The sequence below is a fragment of the Papio anubis genome, chromosome 4 (assembly GCF_008728515.1).
Source record: "Papio anubis isolate 15944 chromosome 4, Panubis1.0, whole genome shotgun sequence".
Lineage (NCBI taxonomy): Eukaryota > Metazoa > Chordata > Mammalia > Primates > Cercopithecidae > Papio > Papio anubis.
This window is the reverse complement of record NC_044979.1, coordinates 66,046,145-66,059,007: the sequence shown is the minus strand read 5'-3', so window position 1 is coordinate 66,059,007 and position 12,863 is coordinate 66,046,145. Positions and strand designations below refer to the sequence as shown.

Below are 12,863 nucleotides of genomic sequence, written 5' to 3'. Positions count from 1 at the left end.
TCGGACCGTACTGTGGACAAATTCACGTGGGTTAATGTCATGAAAATTATTTTGGAAAGCTTACAGAATTATGCAAATGTTGTTAATGTTTTTAATGACAATAGTAATGATCATATTATGGATAAAGGTTACATTCCAGCTAATCTAAATTCTAAGGTAAGCACGTGTGAAAATCAGCTGAAATGATGTGGGAAAGGATACCAGTGTAGGGTGTAACATCCGCTGAAGGCACCTTTGGGAGGGCAGGAAGATGGCTCTTCTAGTCTTTGGGGGCGGTGGTTCAAGCAGAAAGGACAGTGGCATTGAAGGTAGCTGGACTTGGGGTTTCAGTGTTGGGGATGTGTGCCCGAGGTGGATCTCATCTTTCATTACTTAAGCTGTTTACATAGGTCCATTTATGTCCCTGAATCTATAACCTCCCTAGTTGATTTTTTTTCCCAGAGGAAATAACTCTTCTCTTGTCATGAGGTGAAAGGGAAACTGAAAGGTTTACATTCTGTGAGCGTAAGTTCTCTGAAAAGGAATTTGGAGGAGTTTGTTTATTCCAGTGAAGAGTTTGCAAACCAGGGAGATGCAGCCTTTAATGAAAAGGAAGTTGAATTCCTGAGAACAAAGGAGGATTAGGGTTTTACAGCAAAACTCACTGCACGGGTTCCCCATCAGGTTCATTTGTGCAAATGAAGGATTGACACTCTCTTGTTTCTGATTGGGTGGTGCAGCTGAGTTCTGATGAGCGATACAACCAAGCCCTGATTGGCTGGGGCAGAGGAGCTTTGATTGGTTGGTTCCAAGCCTCAAATCAGAAGTCTCTGTCAGGTGTTTGTTTCCAATGGCCTTGTTGGGTGGTGGTTTCTAGCCATGGTTTATCTCGGCACTGACGATAAGAAATGGTTTGGCTTGATTGTAGAAAGGGAGGTTCTCTAACACTTTTACATCTTTCTGAGAACACAGAATGCGTGACTGCTTCTTCACGCAGCCATGGTTGCCTGGTTCTTTTTAAACTTTGACCACCTCAGATAGCCACAGGGAGTCCATTTTGTCTGTCAGCTGGGGGCATACTTTAACAATTCTCAAACAGATTTTCAACCAGTCTTTCTGTTTTTAGATAGATTTTTTTTTTCACCTCTGATTTCTGAGGTTTTTCTGCAGCTCAAATCACCATCTCTGTTATCCTTGGCTTTCAGCTTTTGTGGCCTTGATAAGTCAATTAGAGCTCACCTATGCTTTTCATCTTCCAGAAATAATTGTTGCCACCTGCATCTATTGCCGTTTTCACTTCTCTTTGGTATTTTTAATCCTTTACTCTCTGCTCTCTTTAGAAACTCCATTCTTTTGCAGGTTGGCGAGGAGCAGAGATAAACATATATTTAATTCAATAAGTTTAACTGTAATTAGATAATAAAATGATGCATGTATTTAAAGACTGTCTTATACAATAACATATACTTTCAATCTGAGAAAACTGGTTTTAAAAATATTTTTCTCATCTTCGATGAGGGTTTTAGTTCATATTTCTAATATTAATATTATTGTAGCTTGTCTAGCTGCAGATTTCTTGAGAAAATAGAAATGTTTCTTTCATTTATTCGTAGGTAGGTGTGTTTTAGAATGTTCATTTTTTGAAAATTTCCTGAGAAGTATGTGATTACAGAACGTGGTTGGTTTCTCTTTACCAAGAACAGTGAAAATATGGAACATAGACCATAAGATGTGAAGCATAGCTTTTTCTTTCAAAGATTCAAAGGAACCTGAGGTTCAAAGAGTTAGTTGAATCACTTAGTCTTAAATTTAGTAATGGCAGAGGTGAGGTTGGGATCTAGGTTTGTTGTTACCAGTTCATTACCTGTCCTTTTACAGGCAGGGATTGAGAGCCATAGAAAGAAAATAGTCTAAGCTGGATCTTTCTAAGAAAGAAACCTTATGTACTTTCATTAACACTAGAATGTAAGCCCCAGGAGAGCAGAGAATTGGATATTTTGTTCACTGCTATATCCCCAGAGTCTACACAGTGGCATGTGGGAGTTACTCAATAAACATAAAAAATTTCAAAAATGAATTGAGCACCTGTTTACAAAGATAGACATTGAACTCAGGTTTAAAATATGAACTTTTTCCAAAATAATTTCTAAAAAGAAATACAGTGGCCACAGTGAAAAGGATGTGTCACAAATAGATCAGATACATATTACTTAGCAGGTTTCCATGGTAGCATCATGTTCCTTTTATAAAAGAAAAACTTGAATATAAATATTGCTGCACAGTTCTGTGCTCATGTACTTAATAATGTAGGCTAAAGAAGCTCATATAAGTTGCATGTATTTCTGCGTTAAGTATTCTTCTGCTTTTGGCCTTTCCACATAGTATAATGAGGCGTGCACACTCATTGCAATTGGAATTAATATAATAGTGCCACTGCAATCTCGTGCTGTCTCCCTTTTTTCCTCTTGCCATTTCGCTCTCTCAAATAAGTGTGCCAAGTGCTTTGCTGAGCACTTAAATTCGGAAGCCTTTCTCCCAGAGGAGTTGCGGTCTCATCAAATACAAGGTTACGCTGTTCTCAACATTTCACATTAAAAAATTCAAAGGGAAGGAATTTTACATGAACAAAATGAAATGAAGAAAATTAATTACATTTGCTTCTTTTTGTCCTTTCCATTTGTGTGTGTTCTAGGTACCAGCATTTTCTCTGCCTTGAAGATAGAGGCTTTCTACTGCCTCTGCTGCTTTTGATTCTTTACTAGAATTTGTGGTCATCTGCTGTATCTTGATAATTAACTGCGGTCAACTCTTAACTGCCTACAGAAGATAGACAGGGAGCATCAGGGAGCTGATTTTCTCATTGGCAATTTACTAATATGAGCAAATCTGAGTACAGAAGACCAGGAGACTACATTCAGTCATTCACCTATTCATCCACCCTAGGCTGATGTATTTCACTGCACACCTTTAGGCATAGTTTCTTCAGGCTTGATCTTGCTGCTTACCACATCCTATCAAACTAGCTGTTTTCGAAGGAACTGGTAAGTGCTAAAATAGTTACAAATCCTCCTATATTTCAGGGTCTTCTCCTCAAAGCCTTTTCTCACTGTTCCAGCTCACAGAGATTTCTTCTGACTTTGAAATCATAATAAAATAGGGTCACGTTTTGTATACTCTTACACACATACGCTACTGAATGCGATTCTAACATTTAAAGGTCCCTATTTTTCTAGAAAATTTGAGAGTTAAGGAATTTTATTGGAAATTTTGACGGGAGTTTTTACTTGGACACTGACTTGTGATGTCATTGTTCCACTTTGAGCCCTTACTCTTTATGCTTTCTTATAAAGTTTTGTGTGTGTGTTGTCTACTTCAACAAAATCATAAGCTTATTGAGTACAGGAACTATGTTTTACTTAAAATTTCTAGTTCATCCATTGTGGAAAACAGTGTGGTGATTCCTCAAGGATCTAGAACTAGAAATACCATTCGACCCAGCCATCCCATTACTGGGTATATACCCAAAGGATTATAAGTCATGCTGGTATAAAGACACATGCACACGTATGTTTATTGCGGCACTATTCACAATAGCAAAGACTTGGAATCAACCCAAATGTCCATCAGTGACAGACTGGATTAAGGAAATATGGCACATATACACCATGGAATACTATGCAGGCATATAAAAGGATGAGTTCGTGTCCTTTGTAGGGACATGGATGCAGCTGGAAACCATCATTCTCAGCAAACTATTGCAAGAACAGAAAACCAAATACCACATGTTCTCACTCATAGGTGGGAATTGAACAATGAGATCACTTGGACACAGGAAGGGGAACATCATACACCGGGTCCTATTGTGGGGAGGAGGTAGGGGGGAGGGATAGCATTAGGAGATATACCTCATGTAAATGACGAGTTAATGGGTGCAGCACACCAACATGGCACATGTATACACATGTAACAAACCTGCACATTGTGCACATGTACCCTAGAACTTAATGTATAATAATAATAAAAAAATTTCTCCCATAGCCTTTAGGCCATTAGGCCATCATAATTATCTAATAATTAAGTGCTGGGAAATAAAGAATGATATAAATAAAAATGATATATTGCTATATGCATAAATCATATCTAATATGCAATATATGTTAATGTCAATATATAAAAAATATATGATCAATATGTCAACATATATACATATTATTTTATTTGTGAGATTTATTTGAAAAATTATCTAGTCTATATTTTAACTGTAAGTATTGTTATCAGAACTGGGAGGTGATTCCCTGGTATTTTCAGTAAGCACCATGTAGTTTTTGGATGACTTTGGTGTTTGAGGGGGTACCATGACATCCAGTATTTACTTGGATGTATACTGAATTTTTGTGTTTTTGATGTAAGATAGCACAATTTGAATTTTTGTTATTCAAGGATTCACATCTGTACTTTGATTTGTGCATGTGCATGTCAGTGTGTGCAAGTTCGTGTCTGTGTGGTGTGCCATGATTTATATGGAAGAGTAGTTTTCCCTTAAGTGTTTTGTGATCAGGAGTAATTCCATGCTCTATTTCTTCTTGGAGTGTTTCCTGGTTTCCATATATTTACAATGCAAGGTTTATAGGGAATTTTACTGTTTGATTATTTGGGGCAGTGTCTCCACACCCCAGCATTCTGCGCTTTGCAGAATGTCTAAATAACTGCCATCCTTTGAGTTGGCATGGGCCCAGGCACTTCTTTCAGTTTATAATTTGGAGAGTGTGGCTTGTGAGCTGAGGTTCTGTTGTTTGGAGTGTGCTCTGACTCATATCAATGTGTTTGTTGATAAACTGTCAGAAGCCCTGAAGTGTAGGGAAAATTGTCAAGAATTTTCCTCTTGTCAAGAAAAACTGTGAAGCATGCTAAAATAGGTGGAAAAGATTACTGGATGTGCTTTTTAGTGCACCTTTCAGAATGATCAGTTTCTATAGCAGCCTGCACCTTTCATTATCTTTGGATTATTTTAGAATGCTGTGTTGTAGGTAACTGATAGTAATACAAATAGTTTTTGTCCATAGAAATGAAAATGTATTTTATCCTTTGAAATGCAATTGATTATTACCCTCTGGATATTTACCAGTTTTGCATCTCCCAATAAATTCATTTCACCTTCCTAATTGCCTGTTTTGGTGTGTCCTTCAAATTCTCCTTTGAATTGGTGATAACATCTTACTGACTGACTTGCTAAATAATGACAACATTTTTGACATGTATTAATTTTCTATTTGTATGAGAAATAATCTACTTTTTCTTTTAAATTATCCTTTAATACTAGAAAATTTCCATTTCCAAGGGACCAGTTTTAAGTGCTCAATGTTTATTTGCATCTATGGTTAGAGTTTTGGGGTGTTACCTATAAATCTGAAAGCATATGTGCTGTACTTCTCTTTGTTCAGTACCCTGAATGCCATTCAGAATATTTGGAAAATATACATTGTACCTTTAGCAATTTTACTGTACCACAGTGTTTGTTAGATCTTTCTATGGATTTAAGGATTGAGTTTAGAAGCAAATTTTTCTTTTTTTATTTGTTGCCAGCCCAAATGAAGTAGCCTATTAAATAATTTAAAATAAAACCCATTTGATTTGGGCTGCAATCTAAATCCCTGACCCCAAGGTCTGTCCTTTGCATGAAATAGGTTTGCATTTCAGTATTTTTAAATTATAAAGAAATAAATTAAAGCTTCCTGCTGAACTCCTAAGAGTTTGGTAACAATAGTAACAATAGCCTTTTAGAGTCCTTGAGTAATCTAGAGAAGGCAGATAGGATAAAGGAGTCTTAGGAAAATTAATTGGCACATGACATCCAACATTACAGCCAGAAAACATAATACCTTTTCCGTGTTCTGATTGCTATTCTCTGACTGCTGTTCTCAACTGGCAGGCTGAATAACAGAGGCAGCGATGGAGGAAAGTTTTTTGGAGCTTACCTGTTTTATTCAGAGACCTTGCTTTATTTGAAATTCATACGACTTCACAGTATCATTATTTTGCTAGGATGATAAGAAATCACCTAAACTTGATATACAGGGGCCAGAATCTTCTCAGTGGAACATGGAAATAAGACAGACTTTTATTTTATTTTATTTTATTTTGTTTGTTTTATTTTATTTTTGAGATAGAGTCTCGTTCTGTTGCCTAGACTGGAGTGCGGTGGTTCAATCTCGGCTCCCTGCAACCTCCGCCTCCAGCGTTCAAGGGATTCTCATGCCTCACCCTCCCGAGTAGCTGGGAAGCGCACACCACCACACCAGGCTAATTTTTGTACTTTTAGTAGAGACACGGTTTCACCATGTTGACCAGGCTGTTCTCAAACTCCTGACCTCAAGTGATCCGCCCACCTTGGCCTCCCAAAGTGCTGGGATTACAGGGCTGAGGCACAGCCCCTAGCCAAGACATGCATTCTAATACAAATAACAAGGAACAAGAGAAACAAGAAAGTCATTATGCAAATACATGGCAGGTCAAGGCTATTCTGCCATGGGAGGGTGTGGTAGGCTGAGTCAGACTCCTTCCTGCTGCCCCTGTCCTCCAAAAAATCCAAGTCCTGATCCCCAGAACCTGTAAATATTATTTTTATATGACAAAATAGGACTTTGAAGACTTAAAGTGAGAATCTTGAGAAAGTGAGTTTACTATGATGGGCCCTGAATGCTTTCACAAGAGGAGGAGAAGGCAATGGTACCACAGAGGCAGAGACAGGAGTGATGAAGCCACAAGGCAGTAAGTGCAGGCAGCCACCAGAACCTGGAAGGGCCAAGGAGTGGATTCTCCCCTGGAGCTGCCTAAGAGAGTACGGCCTGGCGATACCTTGATCAGCCTTGTAATACAGCTTTTGAACTTCCAGCCTCCAGAACTGTGAGAGAATATATTTCTGTTGTTTTAAGTTGCTAAGTTTCTGCTAATTTATTACAGCTGTTATGGGAAATGAATACAGATTTTGGTACCTGGAAGGGAAGTGCTGTTGTAACAAACACCTACAAATGGGAATGTGGCTTTAGAATTGGATAAACTGGGCAGAGGCTGGGAGAATTTTGAGGTGCATGCTAGTAAAGTCTAGATGGCCTTGAACAGATTGTTGGTAGAAATGTGGATTTTAGAGACTGCCCGTGAAGGCTCAGGAGGAAGTGAGAAGCATGGCAGAAAATGTCTGTATCATCTTAAAGAATATGTAAATTGTCATAAGCAGAATATTTTTAAAAATATTAAAAGTGATACTAGTGAGGGCCCAGCAAGAAAAGAGGAATGTCTCATAAATAAATAAATAAATATTTATTCCAATATTTCCTTCAGGAAATTGGAGGAAAGGTGACCCCTTTAATATAGTGGCAGAAAGCTTAGCAAAATTGAGGTCCTATGTTTTTGTGGAAAGCAAAACTTAGAAGATGAGCTTGGATATTTAGCTGAGCAGATTTCCAAGCAAAGTGCTGAAGGAATGGCGTGGGTTCTTCTTGTTGCTTATAGTAATTATGAGAGAAGCAACATGCACTGAGGGAAGAACTGTTAAACAAAAGGGAACCCAGACTTGATGATTTGGGAAATCTCAGCTTATCTAGATTTCAAAAAATGTTAAAATTAGGAGAGTCATTGTTAGCAAAGTGTGCTGTGCAGAGAAGGTCAAGGGCAATGGCCTTCTCATTCCTGATTTCTCCATGGTGATGTGGCTTGATGTTTCTATTCTCACTTGTCATTGACACAGTGAGGGAGGCAAAACTGTGGATGCAGCAGAATAGCCACATGCAGGATATTGAATTGAATAAGTAAGGTACTGAACTGAAAATAATTTGGGGTAGATTTGGAATTTTTCACATTCTTAAAATGCTCCAATAATATTTTGTTTGGGTTCCACTCAGTTCAAATATCACTTATGTGTAATGTGCTCTGACCAAGGGAGGTCATTGTGAGAATTTCAAAACAACTAAAGGCTGGAGAGAGGTGGGTTGGGGGTTGGTTTTAATTTGGCAGTTGTAATTAATGGTCAATTTTAATAGTCTGTAATTGATGGCAGCCTGCTGTGGTACATGTTTATTAAGACTGGGAGAGCTACTTTAAAAACTTGTAGTCTTTTATTAGTATTTGATGATTAATTTTTACACCTTCTGTTAGATTTTAAACAGAGTGAGAATTAGGTCAATGGAAATGGTTCTCTTGTTTCTTTCGTTGAAACACATGGGACAGTGACAGTAGTCAAATTCCTAGTGTTATTCTGCTCTTTCTCCTACTCACATCTATCAGTTTTTCAGAGCTTAAAAAGCCTGCAAGAGATAGGGAAGTGTGCTGTAGCTTTTCTGGATGGATGAGGTGAAAGGATAATGGTCACAACCTGACAGCATTGACTGTCCTGTCCTGCATCATCTCCTCAGCACCTACTCTGTGTCTAGCAGCATACCTCTTTGATCAATAAGCTGCTTGGTGTGGGTGGGTTGGGGGAGGATCAAGGAGAGGGTACAGCTTGGAAACAGGGGCTTGGGGTGATAGAGAAAGCACAGTTGTCCCGTTAGAATTGGCTCTAACAAAGGCTTGTTTTTGTGATTGTTTGCAGAAAGATTATCACTTTGAATATACGGAATGTGATAGCAGTGGCTCCAGGTGGAGAGTTGCCATTCCAAATTCTGCAGTGGACTGCTCTGGCCTGCCTGACCCAGTGAGAGGCAAAGAATGCAGTATGTTTTGTCTTTTTGACCATTTGTTTTCTTGATTAAACAATTACCTCTTCATATTAGCCCTAGGTGTTAATTATAATGAATGTAGGAGACCTTACAAAAGTGAGCATATGGCATTGATATCTAGCAGAATAAATGCAGCCTTTCTCATCACTAGATGCCCTTATATCTCAAGTCGGTAATGAGACAAAGGCAATATTAAAGAATATTATTATTATTTTTAAAAAATCTATTCTCTTATTTGAAACCATGGGAGGGCAGAGTGGCAGACTTTCTTATTAATGGATTTGTTCTTATTTTAAAAATGTTTTTATAAAATTAAAAAATTATGTTGAAATACGCATAACTTAAAATTGACCATCATCACCATTTTTTTTTTTAAATTTGTTTATCATTATTATTATACTTTAAGTTCTAGGGTATATGTGCATAACGTGCAGGTTTGTTACATATGTATACTTGTGCCATGTTGGTGTGCTGCACCTATCAACTTGTCATTTACATCAGGTATAACTCCCAATGCAATCCCTCCCCGCTCCCCACTCCCCATGATAGGCCCCGGTGTATGATGTTCCCCTTCCAGAGTCCAAGTGATCTCATTGTTCAGTTCCCACCTATGAGTGAGAACATGCAGTGTTTGGTTTTCTGTTCTTGTGATAGTTTGCTAAGAATGATGGTTTCCAGCTGCATCCATGTCCCTACAAAGGACACAAACTCATCCTTTTTTATGGCTGCATAGTATTCCATGGCATCATCACCATTTTTAAGTGTCTAGTTCAGGGGCATTAAATATATTCATATTGTTTACTATCATTACCACCATCCATCCACAGAACTCTGTCATCTTGCAATGGATATTTTTTTTAGCCATAGAAATAACTTAATTTTTTTTTTTTAGTATAACCTACAGAGAGGTTATAGAATTGCTGAATTTCACATTCAACAGCTTGTCTTTTGGGAGTTAAACAGGTTTGAAGTACAACATTATAAATTAACAGAGAAATATGAAATAAATGTAAATTTATTTTCATTTAAAACTTTACTTTTAAAAATCCTTTAATTTAGTGAGTTAGGGGTTCCTGCAGCAAAATAGTCGAGGGGGTGGACTAAAGTTCGAAGCTGGAAATAAAAGAGAGGGAATGTATTTGGGTTTTCCTGCAGTCTTCCAGGTAGTATTCTTAAAAGCTCAGTTTTTCTGTTCCCAAATAAAAGATCAGGTAAGCAAATTGTTAAGTGGATAACTAATTTCTTCCTGTTCATAGAGAGCATTCCTCTGTTACTAGCTGGAGGAGTTTTTAGCATAGTTTGTAGATTTACTGATAAAAGGGAAACTGCAATAATCTTATGAGGAAAGTCAGAGAAAATACCATTATTTCCTGGTGAATGATATTAATGAGTGAATTCAGGGAGAACCTGAGAGGCCCTCAAGTGGGCAGGTGAAGGCTTCAGTGTAGCAACAGTCTTAAAAGACAAGAGGGTCTGTATAGAAGAAGCTGCTACAAGACTGAGGTGTGTGAAACCACTAGTGCAGAGGGCAGATGAGCTCTCAGTGACAGAGCAATGTGGTTGAAAGGGAAACAGAGCCTGAATCATACCTATGTAATTAGCCCATTGTGAATTTGCTTCAGTCACTTGCCTAGAAAAATCTATATATCATTTACCTATGTTTACTTTTCATTTGTGGGCTAATTCCTTGGTTTCCTTGTAAACAGCCCTATTCAGGTGGACCGCCTAACCATTTTGAATGCCAACTTCATATCTAGGTGGTATGGTGGTCTTGGCTAGCGCTGGCTTTTGAGAACTGATCGTTAGCTGGAAATAGGCCATTGTGGAGTATTGTACCCATAAAAACTAGCGAACACTACAAATTGAGGGTCTCCCTTCCCTTGGGAGCTGGATTTTAAATACTTATCAGCATAGCACTGATTACATTTGTTGGCTAAGGGTCAACTCTGTTACAGAATTGATGCCTGCATAGGAATTAGTTTTAATTAAATGTTGCCAGAGACATTTTTGCTCATTATATACAGTAAGGTTCCACAGATAACATTTTGAATCTGACACTCTAGCAAGCACTTCTGTGAAAATTCTGACTACTAATCAGGTCACTATTAGTTATTACTTACCTTAAAAATGATTCTTGCTTTAAAAATGATAATACTTTTGTGATAATACTTCAAAAATAATAATACTTTTGGCTGGTACATTTTTTATCTTTGTATTTGTCTGAAATCTGAATTTCCATGTATTCCTGTATAGTATACTTACATTTGATCTGGAATTTGTCAGTCTGGCCTTAGATCTGTGAACATTTGCTTGTGTTAAAGACAAATTGTTTTAAAACTCACAAGTAAGTTAATAGGCTTAAGCAACTTAGAAGCACAATTCATAACTTTAACTGTGTCACTTAAACTAGTCATTAGTGTTTGGCTGCTGAAGGCAGTATCATAGTAACTGGATATTTCTTCAGGAGCTTAGGTTTTCTATTGCTAACAATAACTACCATTTCTCAAGTACTGATTATGTGCCAAACATTGTGCTTGGAGCTTTATGTCATTATCCCATTGTATCCTTACAACAGCCCTCTCAGATAACTAGGATCAGTGTTTCCATTTTATTAAAAAGGAAACTCAGACTTCAAGTGGTGAAGTAATTTACTTTATGTCATATAGCCCAGACGTGGCAGGTCTAGGATTCAAAAACAGACATGTCTGATTCTAGAGCCTGTGTCTTACCCACTGAGTTTTTCACTCGCGTCCATGTGAAGAGACCACCAAACAGGCTTTGTATGAGCAACATGGCTGTTTATTTCACCTGGGTGCAGGCGAGCTAAGTCGGAAAAGAGAGTCAGTGAAGGGAGATGGGGTGGGGCCATTTTGTAGGATTTGGGTAGGTAAAGGAAAATTACAGTCAAAGGGGGTTGTTCTCTGGCAGGCAGGGGTGGGGGTCACAAGGTGCTCAGTGGGGGAGCTTTTGAGCCAGGAAGAGCCAGGAAAAGGAATTTCACAAGGTAATGTCATCAGTTAAGACAGGAACAGGCCATTTTCACTTCTTTTGTGGTGGAATGTCATCAGTTAAGGCAGGAACTGGCTATCTGGATGTGTACCTGCAGGTCACAGGGGATATGATGGCTTAACTTTGGCTCAGAGGCCTGACATTCCTGTCTTCTTATTTAGAAGAAGTCTTCTTATTTATTCTCTTAATAAGAGAAATAAAACAAAATAGTGTTGAAGTGTTGGGGCGGCGAAAATTTTTTTTGGGTGGTATGGAGAGATAATGGGCGATGTTTCTCAGGGCTGCTTCAAGAGGGATTAGGGGCGGCGTGGGAACCTAGAGTGGGAAAGATTAAGCTGAAGGAAGATTTTGTGGTAAGAGGCAATATGGTGGGGTTATTAGAAGGAGTATTTGTCATATGGAATGATTGGTGATGGCCTGGATGCGGCTTTGTATGAGTTGAAAAACTAAGCAGAAGACACAGGTCTGAATAAGAGGAGAAAAACAGGTATTAAAGGACTAAGAATTGGGAGGACCTGGGACATCTAATTAGACAGTGTCTAAGGAGGTTCAGCATAGCCTTGCCAGCAAAGATTATTTATGTACTTTAAGAGGGAGTTAAGAGTGGTGGTTCAGGGATAGCACTAGGAGATATCAGCTGTGATGGCTTGGAGGAACAGTGTAAACTGGCAGTATAAACGAGCAGGGCATTTATGAGTCGTTGAGAACAGTGAATAGGAGTATGACTAGACAGAAGATAGTAGGGATGACAAGTTTTTGGGGCACAGTCTAGGTTGGTCTGGTGTCTGGAATGAGACTGGGGCTTAATAAAAAGGAGCGTCTATACAAGAGCTTAAATGGGCTGTACCCTGTAGCATTCTCAGGACAGGCCTGAATTCTGAGAAGGGCAAGTGGTAAAAGTATTGTCCAGTCCTTTTTAAGTTGGTGGTTGAGCTTGGTGAGGTGTGTTTTTAAAAGACCATTAGTCTGTTCTACCTTTCTTGAAGATTGAGACTGTAAGGGGTATGAAGGTCTTACTGAATACCAAGAGCCTGAAAAACTGCTTGGGTGATTTGACTAGTAAAGGCCGGTCCGCTATCAGACTGTATAGAGTTGGGAAGGCCAAACTGAGGAATTATGTTTGACAGAAGGGAAGAAATTACCGTGGTGGCCTTCTCAGAC

At 38.5% G+C, this 12,863-nt stretch overlaps 1 protein-coding gene across 7 annotated transcripts in view; it reads left to right on the top strand.

Annotated features, from left to right (window-relative positions):
* The window catches only part of KIAA1324L (KIAA1324 like), a 276,854-nt gene that overhangs the window by 73,590 nt on the left and 190,401 nt on the right, over nt 1-12,863 (top strand). For 5 of the 7 annotated variants that reach the window (XM_031665967.1, XM_031665964.1, XM_031665966.1 and 2 more), the window contains exon 2: nt 8,567-8,687. The exons of 1 other annotated variant lie outside the window; for it this stretch is intronic. In XM_031665967.1, coding sequence (XP_031521827.1) covers nt 8,567-8,687 — 121 coding nt within the window. Of the gene's footprint in view, nt 1-2,653; nt 3,021-8,566; nt 8,688-12,863 lie in introns of those variants that run through there. One more of the 7 variants, XM_031665968.1, reaches the window with a different exon arrangement.